Source organism: Impatiens glandulifera, chromosome 1 (genome assembly GCF_907164915.1).
Source record: "Impatiens glandulifera chromosome 1, dImpGla2.1, whole genome shotgun sequence".
NCBI classification, from domain to species: Eukaryota; Viridiplantae; Streptophyta; class Magnoliopsida; order Ericales; family Balsaminaceae; genus Impatiens; species Impatiens glandulifera.
The window spans coordinates 46,800,412-46,821,039 of record NC_061862.1 but is presented as its reverse complement, the minus strand read 5'-3'; the positions used below and the strand labels follow the sequence as shown (position 1 = coordinate 46,821,039).

Here is a 20,628-nt window from a genome sequence, read left to right as displayed (position 1 = left end):
TTTAATTTTTTAATTTTTTTAAATTTAATTCAATATTTATTTCCTTATTTGTAAAAGGTAAAACTTTAATATATCTTTCCATCATAATTTTTCTAAAAAAATTCAAGTCCAGCTTAAATAAATTTTAAACAAGTCCCAACTTTAATTATTAGATTCGTTGCCTACATTTTAACCTAATATTTTTAAAATATTATCATAGTAATTGTGCAAATAAATAAATAAAGAAAGAGAATAAAATTAAAAATAATAATAAAAATAAATAAAAGCCCATTTATTATGAATAAACAAGTTCGAGGTTAAGCACACTTGGAGTGGGTCCCGCCGGCAATTTATCGGTAGAAGTGTGTGAGCGCGTTGAGCTGAAAAGAAGATGTTCAATTATAAATCCGCCATTAATAATCTCATACCCTTTTTATCCAAAGCTCTTCTTCCTGCCACAGAATTATTTCTCTTTAACAATTCCCACGCCCATGATTCTTCTTCCCTGATCGATCGATCATCTTACTTTAATCTTCTTCTTCTTCACTAAGATACCCAGCCATGGTGTCCTTGGAGGATTCCCAATCCAGTTCCACTCGTCTTCCCATCACTCGGACCATCTATTCACCTTCTGCACTTTCCTCCGTCAAGATCCAGAGGTCCCTCGGCCGCTCCATGCGAACAGTCCGCTCCAATTATTACCAGAGCGACCGATCCTGTTCCTTCTCCAGTTCTATTGCCGACACTACCACTTTCCCCGAGAATCTCACTGATTCCGTCGTCGATTTGCATCTGGGAGAGCTCGCAGCTAAAACCCATAAAACTTCTACTAAATCATTTTCCGAGGAAGATGAGGAAAACTTTCTAGAGCTTTCTCACGCCTTCAGCGACTTCTCAGCCTGTAGCAGTGATATTTCCGGTGAATTACAGAGGTTAGCTACCATCCCTTCGTCGGAAAACCCATCTGATCCAAACCCAGATGTCGAAACCGAGCCTTGCACTGGGTTTCTGGATAGAGAGAACTTCTCAACTGAGATTATCGAGAGTATTTCACCTGAAGATCTTCAACCCACGGTTAAGATCTGCATCGACGGCCTTCAATCAGCATCCACCGCCGTAAAGCGTTCTGCCGCCGCAAAATTAAGACTCCTAGCTAAAAACCGAGCCGACAATCGGGCCCTAATCGGCGAATCCGGCGCTGTTCCTGCCTTAATTCCTCTTCTACGAAGCAGCGATCCATGGACTCAAGAACACGCGGTGACAGCCCTACTAAATCTGTCTCTCCACGAGGGTAACATAGCTCTAATCACGAAATCCGGCGCGATAAAATCTCTAATATACGTCTTAAAGACCGGAACCGCGACATCGAAGCAGAACGCCGCTTGTGCTCTGCTTAACCTATCTCTGATCGAAGAAAACAAGACAACGATCGGCGTTTGCGGCGCTATTCCGCCTCTAGTTTCACTACTGATAAACGGGTCTAATAGGGGGAAGAAGGACGCATTAACAGCTCTGTATAAGCTGTGTTCGGTGAACATGAATAAGGAGAGAGCAGTTGCAGCCGGCGCGGTTAGAGCACTGGTGGAGCTTGTAGCGGATCAGGGTAATGGGATGGCGGAGAAAGCGATGGTTGTGTTGAGTAGCCTTGCTGCGATAGCTGAAGGGAAAGAGTCTATGGTTGAAGAAGGTGGGATTCCTGTTCTTGTTGAAGCTATGGAGGATGGATCAGGGAAAGGGAAGGAGTTTGCTGTGGTGACATTGCTGCAACTTTGTTGTGATTCAGTGAGAAACAGAGGACTGTTAGTAAGAGAAGGTGGAATACCTCCTTTGGCTGCTCTGTCTCAGAGTGGAACAGCCAAAGCCAAGAACAAGGTGTGTGTTTTGTGTTTTGATTTGAGGTTAAGTAATTGATTAGTTAATAATTTGCATATTGGCTGACTTTTGGTGATTATGTAGGCTGAAACTTTGCTCAAGTACTTGAGGAGAGGGCCGAGGGATGAAGCATCTACTTCTTCAAGTCCTTAGTGAAGAAGAAGAAGAAGATGGTATCTGACTTTAGTTAGTAATATAAAGAGAGTGAGTGTATATAAAGAATAGGCATTTAGTTTGTATAGAGTGGGTTTGGTTTCTTTCTTATATTAGTATGACAGTTTTTTTCTAGGGTTTTTTCTTATGGTTGGTGTGTTTTCTTCTTGCTTTGAAATGGGAAAACTGTGTTGTTGTTGTTGTTCTTTGTTATTGGTTGTGTGATGATGGGTTTTATTTTATGTTTGTGTTGTGATATATTATTATTGTAAGGGGGAGACAAATTCTTTGGCTTGCTCTCAGAAGCAAAATGATAGTGTTTTGTTACTTCTTCTTCTTCTTGTTAGTTAGTTCTTGATGTTGTTCTTAGTCTAGAGTGTTTTGATGGTTGGATTGCATTTGCATTAGTTGGTAGGTGGGGTGGTGGGTGCAGCAGTAGTAGCAGGTGCAAGGTGCAGTAATATAGGGTAGGGTAGGGTTTGGGTTGTGTAGGGTAGGGTTTAGGGTAGGGTCACCCCATCTTTGGTTGTTTGTTGCAAAAGGACGGTGGATAATTGGCCCACTCTCACTGTTACCCTCTTTATTCCTTTCATCATTTCATCTCACTTATTTTCTCAAACTTAACATCTACCCTCTTATTATACCCTTTACATCTTTGGTTAGGTCTAATACTTAATAGGGCAAAATTTATCTAAGAAACTAAAATGTAACCAGCTTTATTTCTACTTAGAATTCTTTCTTATAAGGGTTTCATCAATTTTCTTTTCACAAATTCAGGTGTAAAGGTCCTTTTATAACATAACCTAACTAGCTTTACCTTTGACATTTCACATGTTTTCTTTTAGAAGTTATAATTACATCTTATGGGTTTTCATATCATATATTATGTTATCAACATATAAACATATCCCATGTAATGTAATTGTAGGCAACCCATCTTGCCAAAAAAATGAAAATTAAGAAAAAAATTTATTTTGACTATTAGAATAGAAAACACCATTATTACTTCCAAACTTTTAACTTGGGGTGTTTTAAATAGTAATTCAACTTTCATATGAATCATATGATAACAAGCCCTTATTCTTGACATTTGTAAACAGTTATTGAATTCATCAATTTCAAGAAACATAGATATGTATAAAATTATTAGGCAGAACTCCATATATCATTTAAAAATTAATTAGCGTGGAATTTTAATTTCAAATTTAGAATTATTTTAAAAGACAATTGATACTTACATTAAAAAAGTTAATCAATTCAATAAAAGTATTTCCTTTGTTTTGAATCTATAAATTCATTCATTTTAGAAAGAGTGATTTTACCTCTAGATCCATTTATGTTTTGTCCACTTCTTCAATTTTCTTTTCCACATTTTTATACTTATTGTCCAAATTATCCAGATTTCTTTATAAATTAACAAATTATTTAATTTTATAAATATAAAAAAAACATATATAATTGAAATTAAACCCACTAAATTAAATAACTAAAATAAAAACTAACTTAAATTTTATACATAAAATAAAATAAAATAGCTTAACATATTATATATTTTATTTTAATAAGTTTTGCAATAATTAATTTCTTTACTAATGTATTTAATTTTTATTTTTATTTAATATATTTAATTTTAATATTTTTGTAATATATTTAATTTTAATATTTATATAATGTATTATTTTGATAAAATATGTATTCTATTTTAAAGTTTTGTAATAATTTGACTTCTTTCTTATCTTGTAATGTAATTTATTTTAATGTATGATATTTAAGTTAATTTTTATTATAATATATAATATTTAAGTTGATTTTTTTTAATTATATGCATATATTTTATATTTTATATTTATAAAATTAAATAATTTGTAAATTTAGAGAGAATAATGATTAAAAGGTGTGTAGTTTAGAAAAGAAAATGAAAAAAAAAAGTGATTAGAAAAAGAATGGATACAAATTGTAAGATTCATACCCAAACTGCAATACTAAAAGCACAGTTTGACAATAAAGGGAAGAACATTGAAAACTGGAGAACAATCAGCTGGAACTATATATATTGGGTCTGAAAAATGATCAGATGACCTAATGGACTTTTGATATGAACAACAGGATCTTCCTGACATTCCAGAGATGATGGATTCATTCAGCTAATGAAGATGAACTTGATTTTCTAGGGAAAATATGTGCTAGGATCTTCTTCTGGACTTTGGTATTGAAAGAAGAATCTCATGCTGACATTACTTTGAAGTTGACTCCTCAAAATTTCCAAGTATCAGACATGATAGAAACTGGTGAATTTTCATGTAAATAGTGAATCCTTTAAAGCTTTCTCTAATGCAATAAAATCAAAAATAAAGTCAACCAAACTCTGATTTTTTAGTATGATCCCTTTGTAAGAAATTGAAAGAGTGAATTTTTGGGTATAATTTACTTCTTCCATATTATGAACTTGCATCACCTAGATATTGAATGTTCTTGGAGGAAGTTGTAAGATTATAGTCGACCAAATATCTTTTTGTTTTCGATATAAGTGATCAATGAAGAAATTGTGTTATTGCTAGCCGATATTCTCACATTAATTTGTTGTTAAGTCAAGTAAACAACTTCTTATCTTTTTTGCTTGATCAAGATGTTTATATATTAACATTTGGAATCTAACTTTGGTGTTTCACCGAAATTTATTAGGTATTATTGCGGGTAAGGATGACAATTTGAAACCGCCCCGCGAAAACCGAATCGAATTGCCCCGTTTGGGACGGTTTTTCCCCGAAACCGAACGAGGATGGGGCGGGGATGGTATTTGTGTCCCCCGCCCCGACCCGCCCCGATTTCACCCCGTTTTCACCCCGATTCTGCCCCGAATACCATAAACATAATTAAATATATTAAATTACCAATATATTTAATTATTTACTATATTTTATAAGAGTATTAAAATTATTTCTTTATAATAATATAAAATTTTAATATATTACAATATATATTATATTAAAAAATTCGTTTATATAATTTTATTGTATAATTTTTATTTATTTTTTTAAAATAAAAATTAATAGCGGTGCCCCGTGGGATTCCCCGAAACCGAAAAAAACCGAACGGGGCGGGGATGGTATTAAAAAAATCCCCGAAATTAAAACGGTGCGGGGATGGTAATTGCATTTCCCGCCCCGAACCGCCCCATTGCCATCCCTAATTGCGGGTTGCTAGAATTCATATATTGAAGTTGTTAGTTTAGTGGATCTAAATAAACAATGGACTTTCATTCTAATTCATAGTGGTATTCTTAATGAGCTACACCAAATGTCTAGCTAATTTAATGGAGACTTAAATTTTGTAGAAATTTTTGGCCACACTTTGTTTCTCACTTTTATTTTTTTCTTCGCTCTAAGTTTGTTTTTGGTAATTTTTTTTTAAATTCTTTTTTTTTTTGCATTATTTAGTTGTTGGTATTTTGTTGTAACTTCAAAATTACATAATAATTTGTGGTAGAAGCTTCATAAACATAGTTCGTGTTTAGTAGTTTTATTAATTGTCACTATATATATATGGTGTCGTTTCCTCAATTTTTAATTCATTATAATCTTCATTTTTGTAGATTTTTTCTTTCTTTCTTTGAAGTTGAACATTTTTATTTTTATTGCAAAGTATATATATATATAGGTAAGAATTTCATAAATACAAACTTCCTTATTGAAAAATTAAATAAAAAGTTGACTTGGAAGCAAGCTACTGAAGGCTGGCCAAGATGTTTGACAACACATGGATGATGGATCAATAATAATAGCTTTAGGACTGAAAGGATTTGCCAGTTGCCACACCTCCCTCATAACAATCTTACAACTTAGCAACTACACAATAGAATCTTAAAGTGCACCAATTATCATTTTTCAGAATTAAAACTTTGTATAATATTAGAATTGTCGCAAATTATACGCATTTCAAGTCCCCTCCTCCGTGTTTTCATCGACATTCTTCACCGGTTCGCTTTTGCTCTAATTATTATCTAATTTAAGGATTTACCCATATTGATTTAAGGTGTGTCTCAATCACTTTCAATTCTCCTACTACCAATCATTAAAAGATGTAATAGCCTCTTTTTTGCTATCATTAACATTGGTTCTGACCCTCAAGCAAACATATTGAAACGTGTATACCTCCTCATTCAATGTATTGGGGACCGGTGATTAAAGAAAACCATCTCCCTTTGATATATAGTCTACATCTAATAATTCATACAACCAAAGAGAGGGAAAAACAAATTATTTTCAAACTAAGGACAACTCACCCAATGCATGGGGACCTAGGTTTAAAGAAACCATCTTTCATAGTTAGTTATTTAGTTCATATCAGAATGAAAAGGAACTAAATCCTGGTTTTGAACTATCATAAATGATTTTGGATTTGCTAAAAATAAATAAAAAGAAGAAGTCATAATGAGGCATGCAAATGAAAGGTCTTAGAGATATTTCAAACAATGTAATTTTTTTTATAAATGGTCCCCGCGAAAACTCGAATTAATGACCTGAAGACATTAGTTATTGGATTTTACTACTAAGTTATTAGTTAATTTTATAAATTAATTTAATTGTCTTCAACTTTCTTTTTCTTTTTATATCCGTTTATGTTGTCCCGCGTTTTCATAATTTATTTCTTTATAGTTTTACTATAAATTAATATATCTACTAAAAGTATTTAAACACTCCAATCTACAAGAGATTAACAAAATGATCCAACTCACCATAAGAAATGAAAAGGAAGAGAAAACTACATGTCTACATCCACCCATTAAAGAGAACATTATATATAGTTGAAACACATTCATCCAATTCTATGTAGGAAAATGACCCACAGCCAACCATTGATAGATCAAGGATAAGAGCATTGGACTAATTAAGGGTTTATCATATACCATGACATCTAAGTTCCAGTCTCATTTAAAACATGGATGTGCTAAGTATGTGCTAGTTGTGGCAATTGGATGTTGATGTGCTAATTGAGTTGAACGCAAAAATACCTCATAGTGTACTGTTGTGCTGCCAATTTCTCAACCACTATCTTCCCACTTACATGAATGATTACCATTTTGTTTTAACTCATTTCCTACTCATTGGATATCTAAACATATCGAATTCACCACACTACTGTTTTGGGATATCAGGAGATGAAATATTCTTTAATGCAAAAATAACAACACAACACTTGTGGAAATGAAAAAAAAATCAAGTAAAGAACGCGAACACAAGAGACTCGAAACATGCCTACATTCATTTTCGAAACACAATAGACTCTCAACTGTATTATCAAGAATGTTACAGGAATATTACAATGATTCTCTTATAATGAAAACTCATAAACAATTTACAAGGAAACGATGTTCTCAAAACAAACACTTAACTTTCTAAAGTGTTCGACTGTACTTTTAAATAAGTTTCAATTAAATTAAGTTAATATCAATATCTTGTCCAGATTTCTTTGATAGTTCTCCAAAATATTTTTACCATATTTTCCTAATTGTATTTTCATAACAAAATATTTAATTTTCTTTTCTATTAATCTGATTTCCTAATATCAAGACATAAATATATAATTTTCTTTTGTTGAATATATTACTATAAGATATACTAAGATTATGTATCATAAACATATTATAATTGTAATATTGTAAATTTATTCTCAAGAATTTCAACAAATATAATGTGTACCCCAAGGACTCAAACCAAATTTGTTCACATAGTCATCCGATTGTAGTTATGAATAAGTTTGTAGTTGTGAATAAGTTGTTACAAGAGCTTCCACCAAAGGGATTATCCAAAAATCTTGATTGAATAAGGTTAATGAAACTAAGAAACTATACTATTTATATATATAGGATGGAAAGAAATATATAATATTGCTAAAAGAGGAGCAACATTTGTGGGGATGGGTTGATTTTTAGGGTTTAGGCCAAAATCATATTAGAAGCTAGATAGCATTTATTAATATGTTTCTTTATTTAAAGAGTTGTGTACAACTAGTACACTTTGAGTGGGGGCATAGCAATATGACTAAATCAATCTTTTAATTAATCTATCATCACAATCATTATGCTTGTCTCTATATATATCTATAGACTTGATCATCATCATCTTCTTTCTCTCTTGTGTGTGAATGTGTGTGTATAATTTGCAGGATTTTGCAATCTCCATAAAAACTGACAACCTGGCTCTGCAGCCACTGTACATTTCCTGATTGTTGCAGCCATTCCCACAATGGGACATTAATGCCATTCAATTTTCTGTGCCATTTATAGCACTTGCCACTCTCTTCACTCTTCACCCCTTCCCTTTAATTTCCCTACATTCAGATCTTCATCTTCTTCTTCTTCTTCAATTCATCATCTTTACCTTCTTCCTCTTCTCGTCACCTAGTTACTTAATCATTGGTCCCCCGACATGTTTTTATGTCTGGATAAGAACTTGTGACCACTCATGGCAGCGGAGAGAGGAATTTTTTCTATATAAAACGAACACAGTCTCTGTTTGTTTCCCTTTTATCCATCCTCCTACAGAGAGTTCAACAATGGCGGAAGATGATCCAACGGAGGGGGATTATCTTTTCAAGATTGTATTGTTGGGCGATTCGGCTGTTGGGAAATCAAATTTGCTGGCCAGGTTTGCGAGAAATGAGTTTTACCCAAATTCGAAATCGACGATTGGAGTTGAGTTTCAGACCCAGAAACTGGAAATTGAAGGGAAGATGGTTAAGGCACAGATTTGGGATACGGCTGGCCAAGAACGGTTCAGGGCGATTACGTCTGCTTATTATAGAGGAGCAGTTGGTGCTCTTGTTGTTTATGATATCAGTAAAAGACAGACCTTTGATAGCGTTGGAAGATGGCTTAAAGAACTTCACTGTATGTATCTTCTTCTTCAACTTCTCAATCCCATATTTCTTCGAATCATTTTTCTGATATGGGTTAGGGTTACTTATGAACAGCTCATTCGGATATGAATGTTGTCACAATACTTGTCGGTAACAAGTCAGATCTCAGAGAAGACAGGGAGGTGACGACAGAAGAAGCCAAGGTTTTGGCTGAAGAACAAAGCTTGTTTTTCATCGAAACATCTGCTCTTGATTCATCCAATGTAGCCGTTGCCTTTCAGACGGTTGTCGGAGAAATCTACCGGATTTTGAGTCGGAAAGTTATACAGTCGCAAGAACTCAAGAGGCAGGGCACTCCTCCTTCATGGGCGGCGGGAAAAACTGTCGTTTTAAAAGGAGAAACCGACAGAGATTCGGCTGAAAGAAGCGGTTGCTGTTCTTGATAGAATTCTTCAATGTTTGTCAAATGTAAATTGTTTTAAAAAAAAAAAAAAAGCCTTTCTCATTACAATCCTTAATTCATGTTTTCTTTTTTGCTTAGAAGAAATTTTCCCATTTCCCTGGAGATCATGATAATAAACTTTGTTTAAAAATAATGAAAATAAGGACTTTTATTCAAGGGACCCATTAAAGATTTTCCCGTAGAAATCAATCAATCTTGTTCGATACAATCCCACTAACAAGAACAAGAGATCTAAAACAAAAAAAACAAAAAAAAAATCGACATTGTTTTGAAATTGTAATACTCAGACTCATCCAATTAGCTGTAATGTATTAGGTAACTACTATCTCTGCTGCATCATCTCATAAAACAAGCATATTATCAACTGTAAAACAACCACCTTTCTTACCTCTGCTTGATCCAACATTTGAACTCAAATTTTCAGACCCTTAGGAAATCAAATTTCTCGAATTCCAGAGACGGCATCCTCCACATCGATTCCAAATACATCGCGTTTCTTCTATGACTAATAAGACTATTCCCTCCATTATAGTTAGAACCCCAGATAGAACCTGTAAGTTCATCCTGACCGCCATTATTCAGCCACAAACTCTGGTTTTTGGGTAAAAACCTGCTTGAACTACCACCATAAAAGGAATTCAATACACGTCTATTCAAGCCAGGCTCGAAATTCAGTCCCATTCCATAATACCCATTTTCCCCAACTGTAATTGGACTCAATCTAGTAGTATAGGTGTTGAGTAAGTTTGCGAGTACTCTATTCATGGCATGATGACTTCGGTTTGGGTTAGGAACCGTAGGAGAAAGCTCCTTAGGGACAGCCTTCTTAACTTCCACCATTTTTCCATTCAATTCGTGAAAGGTTTTCATTAATACTCTCTCAACTGCTTCCTCTATGTCATAAGTTATGAATCCAAACCCTCGAGGCCTTTGTGTATTGTGATCATACATAACTACTACATCAGTAACAGTTCCGAACTGATCGAAATACCTTTTGAATTCAGTTTCGGTAACAGTTGATGCCAATCCTCCAACAAATATCTTTTTAGTTCGAACAGGATGAATGATGCCATTGTTTTTTATCATTACATTAATGCTTTGATCATCTCTAGGAATAGCCTTTTTTGCCTCAACCTGTACATACAAACTATTTCAGCATGAACAAGGAAGAAAGAAATGAACATGATGAATTGATGTACTCACCATTCGACCATCTATTATGTGTTTTTCCTTAACAACTCTGTCTGCAACAGATGAATCTGCGAAAACAACAAAACCGAAACCTCGAGCCCTGCCGGTGATCCTATCCTTCATTATCACTGCTTCCATTACCTCTCCATAAACTTGGAAATATTCTTTCAGACGAACATCATTTGTTTCCCAAGAAATACCACCTATAAACAGCTTTCCTGGTCCTATTTCCATTCTCTGCCTATTACACAACCAGAAAATGAGTATATCAGATCTAATAGTAATCACAAATATGAAATTACAAAGGGAATGGAAAATAACTTGTGAATTCAAACTGAAACCATTGTAATGTAATGTAATGTAGATTGAAGGATAATCATACCTTATCAAAGAATCCACTTAGTAGGAACTAGTGTGAACTTAAGTAACGGGTACTAGATCAATGGATAGCCGATGTACCAATAAACAAAGATTCCTGGCAAAGCAAGAAAAACTCAAACTTTGATTGGAATTTAGGGAGCAGATTAAAAATTAAGTTTCTTTGAGCTTAAAGGATTCTTCCAATTGAAGAAAACCCAGATGGGTGAAGTAAGATCAAAGACATCAAGTGATAAAGAGTGAGTGAAGGAAGAGAGGCAGCGGCGATGAAATGATGGGTTTTTACATCTGAAATTGTTTGTAATATTTATAATGTGGCGCTAAGCGGCTAACCCTCTCTATTGTAAGAAGAGAAGATGATGGTGAATTTTCCCATTTTTTCAAATAAAACTTTATATTTTCTTCCTAATTTCTCTTTTTTTTCTTATATTTTCTTTTCATCAAATCAATTTTTTTATTTATTTATGTTAAGATCACATATCCCAAAACATTTGTAATGGCATCCATTTTTAGTGGGATTTTAGAATAATTTTAATTTTTTTTTACTATGGTATTATTATTTGAGATAATTCATAATCTAAAATTAATAAAATATAATTAATTAGAAGAGAGTGACAATATAATAAGTTAATAATGATTGAAGGGAATTATTTAAACAGTGTATATAGGTTACTCCATTATTACATTTAGGGAATTATTACATGTGAATTTTGACCTACATGAAGGTTTCTTCTTCCATTATTATCTAGGTTAACAACAGAATTCAAATTGAAGCTTCCAATTGTAAGGACATGGTAACATGTATTATGTTTCATCATTCTTGGGCTTTGTGTTTTACTGTTCCAATTCATTGTTATCTAATAATGGAAGATGTTATAATAAACCCATGTAACAAATTATTGTTAGAGGTGATATGATGTAAAAAAAGTCACATGATCTAAATTGTATTAAAAAACAAATCTGTATGCAAATTAGTTTTGAAGAGGTGTCTCCTTAGTCTATATGTTTAAAAGGAAGAATTAGCTTGCCGTAAATTCTAATTTATTGTGACGATGCATATGATATTATATGGATAGTAACATTCATTCCACAATTCTCCAACAATATCTTTGAGTTATGAAAAGTGTGTATCCGATAAAATGATCACATTCGAGAAACATTGATTGTCTATTATCGTTTGAATTATCTTACAAAGGTAATCAAGATTTTAAATTCAAAGTTAAATCAATCAAAATTCTAAAACGTTTCATTGTTGATCTTCTTAAAACATTAAAGATGGTTAGTAATAAAGTTAGCGTTGCTCTCTCTATTTTTTTTAAATATGCTTTATTTTTTTTATTATGTTCTCTATTATTTTTTCACTTTCATCTACTTAAGCTTTTGTAATCTTAAGATCGACTTTATTTATAAAATGATACTTCCTTAAAAGATAATGTGGTTGCTTGGTTTAGATTATCTCAATTTAGTGTTATTGGAATTTATTGGACGATATTTCACACCACCTAACTTTGGTTATGTGAGGAAAGTAGATCGGATAATAATGAATGTCTCTTCATTATTTGTCTTAAAAAAATAATAGTAGGACTTTAAGTTTAAAGCTAAATCAATCAGAATAATAATAACCATATCATTATTATTTTTATGAAGATCATGTCGGGATATCAAAATCGTGAACCGATGTCAATAGTTATTCATCTCTTTAAAGAAAGGTAAAAATAGTTAAACTATTACCATGTATTTTATTTTTAAATTATACTCTCTTTTTTCGTGTTTTTCTTTTCAATTTCGTCTCCTTGAACTTTTGTGGTCATAAAATGACACTTTCTTTAAAAAATAAATGTGGTTGCTTGGTTGTGATGATGTCTCAATTTTTAATTTGTTATATGATTGATTTTATATTTGTTAAGACAATTTAACTGTGATAATTTAATCTAATAAATTAAATATTTAATAGAATATTTTTATAGGACCATTGTTATTTAAAGTTTGTAACTAATGAACACTTTAATAAATGTTTTGATTGTATAGTTTAATTTATATTGTCAAACTAAACAAAGTGTTGTTAGCTTCATTTAAAGGCAAAGAATGAATCAACATCTACCTAGGTGACTTGGTCCTCAATTCAATTCAATGTCAGTTTAGGAACATATATACACTTCTTGTTGTTTAATAATTTAAAGTGAGTATACCACATTTGACAAAGTTATTGATTAAATCAATGTGTTCAATTAGAATCAAATATGAAGGCATGTAATTTTGACACTCCCCACTTTCATTTTATTAATTCTAATTTCCCTAAAACAAATTATCTTTATAAACAAATTATCTTCTTTTATATTTGTAAATCATTTTTTTAATCCTAATATAAAAATCTAGCATACATATAATGTCATAAATTTTCTTTCAACTTAAATCGTTTTAGATGTGAATCAAATTCGTAATATTTAACTTTTTAAAATCAATCTTGATATTTGACATACTTTAAAATCAATATTTAAATGTAGTATTTTTGCGCTTTCAGACAAAAATATAATAAAATTGTACTATAAATTTTCATAACTACATAATTACACCGATGTATATAATATATCTACGTCATTATTATGTTGTTATTTGAAATTTGTTCTAAAAAACGAAGAGTAGGTTGGAGAATGTTAATTTTTTTTGACTTTTGATTTCTTAATTTTTCATGAACCATTTAAAAAAAGAAATGAAACGAATTTAAACAAGTTTTATAGAATTTGAAACCTAATCACTAGAAACAACCTCCAATTAGGTTCTCCTTTCTTTACATATGTTTGTACCTCTTTTGGCACCACTAATTCATCTCCATGCAGAACAAGTCGCCATGGCTCTGTTCTTCCACCCGAGGTATAACGCTCCATTCATCTCTGCTGTTTTGAAATTAGGACTGAATTCTCTTTTAAGCATCTCCTTAACTGCAATACTCACATAAGGGTTCAATTGACAAGGACTAAAACCGGCCATCATAAGCCTAGCCTTCCACTTCCCAAATAGTTCATGTCTTTGCACCCTTTCCTCTCCCTCGCAAGCTATTATACTCACAATATCCCGAGCCACACAATGCTCCTCTGTTTTGATCCTCCTCTTATCATCGTCTTTAGGACAACCCGCCTCTATAGATTCAAACATGGCATTGTAATAATCCAGAGTCTCGCAAAACCTCGCCACGAAATGAGAAGTATTCGTATTCGATTCTTGCTCGACTAGTGTCATCACTTTCGGAGATAAACTCTTCACAAGTCTTATTAACCGGTCCCTGTGGTTCCAAGTGTTCACACTCTCGTCTGGCATGTGGTGCAACATGTATGGGAAGTTCACTGCTATGGCTTCTCCGGTTCTGATTCCGAGCCTCTCGAGTTCCACATCACAACCTGACATGCCCGCGGAATGGAATTCAAACGGAACTTTGCATGAATCGGCTACTTCTTTAAGACGAGTCCCCACTATATCCATTCCTCCTCCGCGTGCGTGGAACGAGTCGGAATCGTCAACTCCGGTTAATCGAAGGGAAGGCGGCCCATTTGGCCGCTTTGCCAGCATCTTAATGAAGTCCATCCACTGGCTTCCTTGGGCAATGCAGAAATCAATAATGTGGATTCGATTTTCGTTTCGAGTGGCTTCCATGATGATGATATTTGCGGACGTGTATGCGAATTTGTAATAAGGACATATGTGGTATAAGACGGACATGTATGACATCATTTCAGAGCTTGTGATTGGCTCATCGCATTTCAACTTCTTGTAGATTATGTTTCCCGAGGATAGGAGCTTCGCTCTGAGTCCCTCCAACGCGTACGCGGCTAACCTCTGAAAGGGCTCCCCTGAAACCGAGACCATGTGTTCTAGAGTCTCAGTCATCCTCACCGCTTTCGAAAATTCACCATTTGATATCGCTTCCGCGCAGCGGATAAGCAGTTGTTTCAAGTCTAGGATTTCGTTATCATCCACAATTGAAGTTGAAGAGTTGCTAACAGGGGAATCATGGGTGTTATTGCAAGAATTATGGGTTGGGTCTGAATTGTGAGATTGTGAACCTTCTTGCGATGATAAGGGGGTTCTGCTAGATGAGACGCTCGCTGCAGGAGGGGATTCATGGCTCGGGTAGCTAGAAAGTGTAGATGACTCGAGTGTAAAGTATGAATCTTCTTGTCTCTGGAAAGAAATTTGAGTTTGTGGGGGAAGTTTATGATCAGGGGACATATTGTTGTTTAGTATGTGCAAAGAAGAGTAGCAGTATTGATCCACTTTCTTTATAGGCTGATGGTGGTAGTAACTGCCTTGATTTTGGGGCTGCGTCCGCATCTCCGCTGCGCCACCAAATTCTAATGCCAGTTTGTTTCAAAGTTCCCTGCGAACTAATGGTAACAAAATAAGTTCATTATGATAAAAAAAAAGGAAAAGAAAAAGGTAGCAACACAAATTGACAACTCTTTTGTAAATTCTTGATACTAAGATGCCTATCAATAACATTCCACTACCAATCCTAAGTCCTTAACATTTGCAGAAATCCAAGCAAATCGAGAAAAAGGGTCATAAGTAAGGGTGATATTGGATAATGATGGTTCGATTATTTGACTAATATCAATCCCCGGCCCAATCAAGACCCTTATCAAGCATATATCAAATGGTCGGTTTGTCAATTTTCTGATCCATTCATGAACTTAGATTTCACATTCTTATAAACTAATTGAACATCTTCAAATAAGTATTCAAATTGAAGAAACTCTGTTTCTTACAAAGACCCTAATGAAATCAAGTCTACCAGTGCTAACAAATAATAATATATAACAATTGTTAAGTGTAATTGAATTAACTGAAAGACAAATATGATTGAGTAAAGACTGTTAATACCAAAACCCTATATATACCCGACTTTATACTCTATCAAATTCAAAATTTATCATTACAGGGTAGGGTTTGATGATAAACAATTTCAGATTTTCTTCTTCCTTTCAATTCAATTCATTTCTTCTATCTGAATCTTTAATCTCTCTGTTTACTGATTTCTACATTCACAAATGGAACAAGATGAATCAATTTTCTGTAAATCCCAAACTTCAAATCAAACATGAATTTCCAAACCCATAAAGGCATCCTTAACAGAAGACAATAAATAGTTCGTATTAACATCCGAAAATCGATTAGATAAACCAATTATGTTACCACGAAAGGAAAAATCATTAAGCAAACACATATGTCGAATAGAGAATCAGAAACAACAAATCAATGGCGAACTTTGTTCATACCTGATCTTCGATTCCTACTTCGTAAAGCCTCTCTCTCTCTCTCTCTCTCTGGTTTTTGTCAAGACGCCATTTTCAATAATAGAAGAAGTTAGATGCCGACTAATAAACAAATGACCTCAATATTCCCTATAAATTACATAACTTGCCCTTCTAAAGGTCAATTATAACGTCCAAATCATTACTCCTCTTGGATTCAATAATTTTTTACTTTTTACCGCCACCTGCCACTCTTTTTCTTCAAATGTTTTCTCTTTTTCCTTTTATTGTTTTGGGTTTTAGGTCTCATTTGTTTTAACATTTAAGATCATTTTTTTTCTTAAATTTAAAATCTCTCGAAATTGTATGGATGTTTGTGGTTAGATTACTTGATATTGTTAGGTGAATAGTAAAGTGTTTATAACAAAATAAATTATTATCCGAATTTTGACATGTACAAATGAATCGGTTTGATCAACTTATTGGATTTCGTCACCAAAATTTATATTTGTTTTTAGTGATCATTATCGAAAAAAATCGTAGAATGTTTAATGATCGTTATCGACCTATCGTTTAATTCATAATTATATTATTATGACAATCAGAGGTTTTATTTGGTACATCAATTGAGGCAGTTGGAGAACTCATTAAGCATATTGAAGATTTCCGTGCTCTTTAAAATTTGTTGTTTTTGTTTGATCATTGGTAAACTATTTTGTGTTGTGTTTTTTTTTCAATTTTATAATGTTTTTATCATTGAGCTTAAACGACTCTCATTTATATCATTTTGGATGGACCATTAAAAAAATGTATAGAATGAAGTATTTAGTTTATTTATTTGTTTTCGTTGTTATAATTTTGATTATTATTCATTTTATTTTATATTTATAAAAAAATTACACTAATTTACATAATTAATTTTTTAAATCATATCAAATTAACATAAGAACGCAATAAAATCTGAATAATGGTCTATAAAATAATATGAATGACGATTTAAACAACTTTATAAGAACAATAAATTACCTTCCATTTTAATTTTAAAGATTTTTTAAAATTAAATCATGATGATGTAATATTGTGACAATATTAAATAGGTCATTTTATACTCTTTATTAAAAATTAAACAAATATTAATAAATAAACTTATAAATTGTCCTATTAATAATGGTTAAGAAAACATGTACACTATATTTAACACCTAATTTGACATTTTTTTCTAAACAAAAAATTATGTTTCATTCAACCGTTGAACTATTAAGCGAAAGTCATAAAAAAAGAAAAAATCGGTTATAGAAATTATATATGATTTTTGATCGATCCGAATCAAAATAACAATCTCGACAAAATCAGTGTTGAGAATATGGTGCTCAACCATAAGTGTAAGGTTTCATTAATTTATTGATAAAATATGGTAGAAATCCAACTAACATTCCTAATAAAACTCAAATAACTTATGGATTCCATACTTAAAAATGGAATAATTCATAAATTTACAAATATGGTAGAGATAGCATTTGACTTATTTGAAAACAATTACTATGTAACATATAAGGGAGGGTTCTATCTAGTTAACATGCTATTAGTATAAATGGCATTAAAATAAGAGAGAATAAGAATAATTGTGAATATTTATGTAAACAAAATATTTTTAGTATATACAATTTGAGATATTGGAAGTGATTTATGTCAAATGAAATATTATTGTTTTTTTTAATAGACAAGGTGCATTTTATTTATCAAATTAAAATTAGATTATAAGTCAATATTATGCAAACATATATTTTAAAGTTTAATTTAAAACACTACAAATAAATGAATTTGACTTTCCTCAACTTCTAAAATGACTGAATTGTTAAGATATATTAACCCAAGCTATCTTAATAGTTAATTAATTTGACAAGGAAAAAGTTGGTTGAACTTGACTATGGCTGTCGCGAAATTTCCGAAATGATTCCTAACGAAAAAGATGTACTAATCCTTGAGTTGAATTTATTATAATAAGTTAGAGATTATATCTATAAATCATTATTCTAGTCTTTTTATTTATTCTTTTAATATTTTTATTATGTGATTAAACGACAATTCATGATATCATATAAATATTTTTTTAAAGCTTCTATATAAACTAATCTAAGTTACACATGAAAAGATGTGTATTAAAAAAATGGTGGAAAAAACTAATAATAAAGAGTCAAATTTAACTTCCATAAATTGAAATTTCAAAATGAATTTAATTTAACTTAATAATATTCACTTAATTTTAGTCCAAGCTTTAAAGGAAGCCTGTAAATAAATGGAAGTTAACCATACTTCATCTGTAATTGCCTTGTATTATAAAACATTGAATTAAACTTAAAGATTTCAACATCGATCCTATGCTTTATTTGGAACATTTTTTTTATATTATTTAGGATTCTATAAATACTTCAAATTCTTTAAATAAAAGCAAATAGTCTTAAACTATTTTTTCCCTAAATAAACTCTGATTAGAGTTGATTGAGATTTTATGTATTTTTTATTTCCCAATCAATGGTACCCATTTTTGACTTTAATAGATCAACAATAATCTTATTTATTTTATTACTAGTTAAAATAGAAATAGAAATATTGAATTTGACTTTTTTCATTTAATTAAAAAAAATGAAAGATAAGCTATATGATTTAAATAACTTTTTTGAAGCATCATTCAAATTAGAATGTGATTTTACTTTATTTATATAAATAATATGAAAGTAATAAATTATTTTTTGAATCATTATATAAATGATGAGAAATGATATATAAATGTGCTATATTCGCATAAATTATTATATGATTATTAACTTAAGTAACATAATCTTTCTGCGTCGTTAGAATAAATAAAATTACATTTACAAATTTAAAATAGACAATACTCACATATTTGTCGTCGTCATCAAACTCCTCTCATTTAACGTTGTTTTGTTTTTTTTTATCAAAAAAAAAGTGAAACAGGATAACAAATTTGATAAGGAGACATTCATCTAACTTTTTTCTCATTACTTCACTAATTTTATCCCTATTTCTCAATCAACTAAAAGTATAATTTCTTACATAATTGACTTCTCATATTACTAATCAGGATAACAAGTATCATTTCGAACTATTGTCTTGAGTGTGGGCCTCTTATCCACAAATATAATTTAATTAAATTTGCATTTGCAAAGATTCAAACACAAGTCTCGAGTGTGAAATATGATCACTTTAACCATCAGACCACTTGTGATTAATGTGTTTTAGTTATAACTAGGAAGATCCCCGTGCGATGCACACGGATAAAAATATATTGTTCCAACGTCCCGCGTTCATCAAATTTGTTATTAAATTTAAAATATAATGTGTTATTAGCTTAGTTGGTTAAAGAGTTGTATTTGTTTTGTTAGGTTGCGAGTTCAAAACATACATATAGCATTTTTAATTTTATTTTTCATCGTTTGAAGTTTATGACGGGTCAACCCAAAATCCGATCCAAATATCAATTTACTCTTACATATATATCCAAATTAACCACAACTCTCGACCCGGCAATCCGGACACTTTCAAAATTAAGCATCATTATATATATATATATATATTAGTTAATTAAAAATGTCCCGTGTTCATCAAATTTGGTGTTTAATTTAACATATAATGTGTTATTAGCCTAATTGGTTAAAGAGTTGTACTTGTTTTATTAGGTTGCGAGTTCGAAGCATACCTATAGCATTTTTTATTTTATTTTTAACCGTTTTAAGTTTATGGGCGGGTCAACCCAGAATCCAACCCAAATATCCATTTAATTTTACATATATATCCAAAATAACCACAACTCTCGTCCCGACAATCCGGACACTTTAAAAATTAAGAATCATTATATATATATATATTAGTTAGTTAAAAATATCCCGCGTTCATCAAATTTGTTATTGAATTTAAAATATAAAGTGTTATTAGTTTAGTTGGTTAAAGAGTTGTACTTGTTTTGTTAGTTTGCGAGTTCAAACATACCTATATCATTTTTAATTTTATTTTTAACCGTTTTAAGTTTATGGACGGATTAACACAGAATCCGACCCAAATATCAATTTACTCTTACATATATATCCAAATTAACCACAACTCTTGACCCGGCAATCCGGACACTTTCAAAATTAAGCATCATTATATATATATATATATTAGTTAGTTAAAAATGTTCCGCATTCATCAAATTTGGTGTTTAATTGAAAATATAATGTGTTATTAGCCTAGTTGGTTAAAAATTTGTAATTGTTTTGTTAGTTTGCGAGTTCGAAACATACCTATATCATTTTTAATTTTATTTTTAACCGTTTTAAGTTTATGGGCGGGTCAACCCACAATCCGACCCAAATATCCATTTACTTTTACATATATATCCAAATTAACCAGAACTCTCAACCCGGCAATCCGGACACTTTAAAAATTAAGCATCATTATATATATATATATATATTAGTTAGTTAAAAA

General features: G+C 31.6%; 4 protein-coding genes across 6 annotated transcripts; 2 read left to right on the top strand and 2 right to left on the bottom strand.

Annotated features, from left to right (window-relative positions):
• The first annotated feature begins 416 nt into the window (after positions 1 to 416).
• Positions 417 to 2,331, top strand: LOC124922016 (U-box domain-containing protein 4-like). The gene is made up of 2 exons (XM_047462773.1): positions 417 to 1,851; positions 1,936 to 2,331. Exons 1-2 carry the CDS (start codon positions 541 to 543, stop codon positions 2,002 to 2,004), a joined length of 1,380 nt encoding a protein of 459 aa, XP_047318729.1. The 5' UTR covers positions 417 to 540; the 3' UTR covers positions 2,005 to 2,331.
• Positions 2,332 to 7,992: 5,661 nt separating this feature from the next.
• LOC124921927 (ras-related protein RABA5a-like) lies at positions 7,993 to 9,485 on the top strand. The gene is made up of 2 exons (XM_047462665.1): positions 7,993 to 8,893; positions 8,977 to 9,485. Exons 1-2 carry the CDS (start codon positions 8,560 to 8,562, stop codon positions 9,303 to 9,305), a joined length of 663 nt encoding a protein of 220 aa, XP_047318621.1. The 5' UTR covers positions 7,993 to 8,559; the 3' UTR covers positions 9,306 to 9,485.
• Positions 9,460 to 11,176, bottom strand: LOC124921769 (heterogeneous nuclear ribonucleoprotein 1-like). 2 transcript variants are annotated; one of them, XM_047462500.1, is made up of 3 exons: positions 10,899 to 11,176; positions 10,529 to 10,757; positions 9,461 to 10,459 (listed from the first exon to the last, which is right to left on the bottom strand). In XM_047462500.1, the coding sequence occupies exons 2-3, from the start codon at positions 10,748 to 10,750 to the stop codon at positions 9,746 to 9,748; spliced, it is 936 nt and encodes a 311-aa protein (XP_047318456.1). In that variant the 5' UTR covers positions 10,751 to 10,757; positions 10,899 to 11,176; the 3' UTR covers positions 9,461 to 9,745. The 2 variants fall into 2 exon arrangements, with proteins under 2 accessions (XP_047318521.1, XP_047318456.1); XM_047462565.1 differs by lacking the exon at positions 10,899 to 11,176 and having other exon boundaries at positions 9,460 to 10,459; positions 10,529 to 10,755.
• A 2,448-nt stretch (positions 11,177 to 13,624) lies between these two features.
• LOC124921618 (scarecrow-like protein 13) lies at positions 13,625 to 16,228 on the bottom strand. 2 transcript variants are annotated; one of them, XM_047462394.1, is made up of 2 exons: positions 16,165 to 16,228; positions 13,625 to 15,273 (listed from the first exon to the last, which is right to left on the bottom strand). In XM_047462394.1, the coding sequence occupies exon 2, from the start codon at positions 15,218 to 15,220 to the stop codon at positions 13,718 to 13,720; it is 1,503 nt and encodes a 500-aa protein (XP_047318350.1). In that variant the 5' UTR covers positions 15,221 to 15,273; positions 16,165 to 16,228; the 3' UTR covers positions 13,625 to 13,717. The 2 variants fall into 2 exon arrangements, with proteins under 2 accessions (XP_047318350.1, XP_047318287.1); XM_047462331.1 differs by having other exon boundaries at positions 13,625 to 15,266; positions 16,165 to 16,216.
• Positions 16,229 to 20,628: the final 4,400 nt, after the last annotated feature.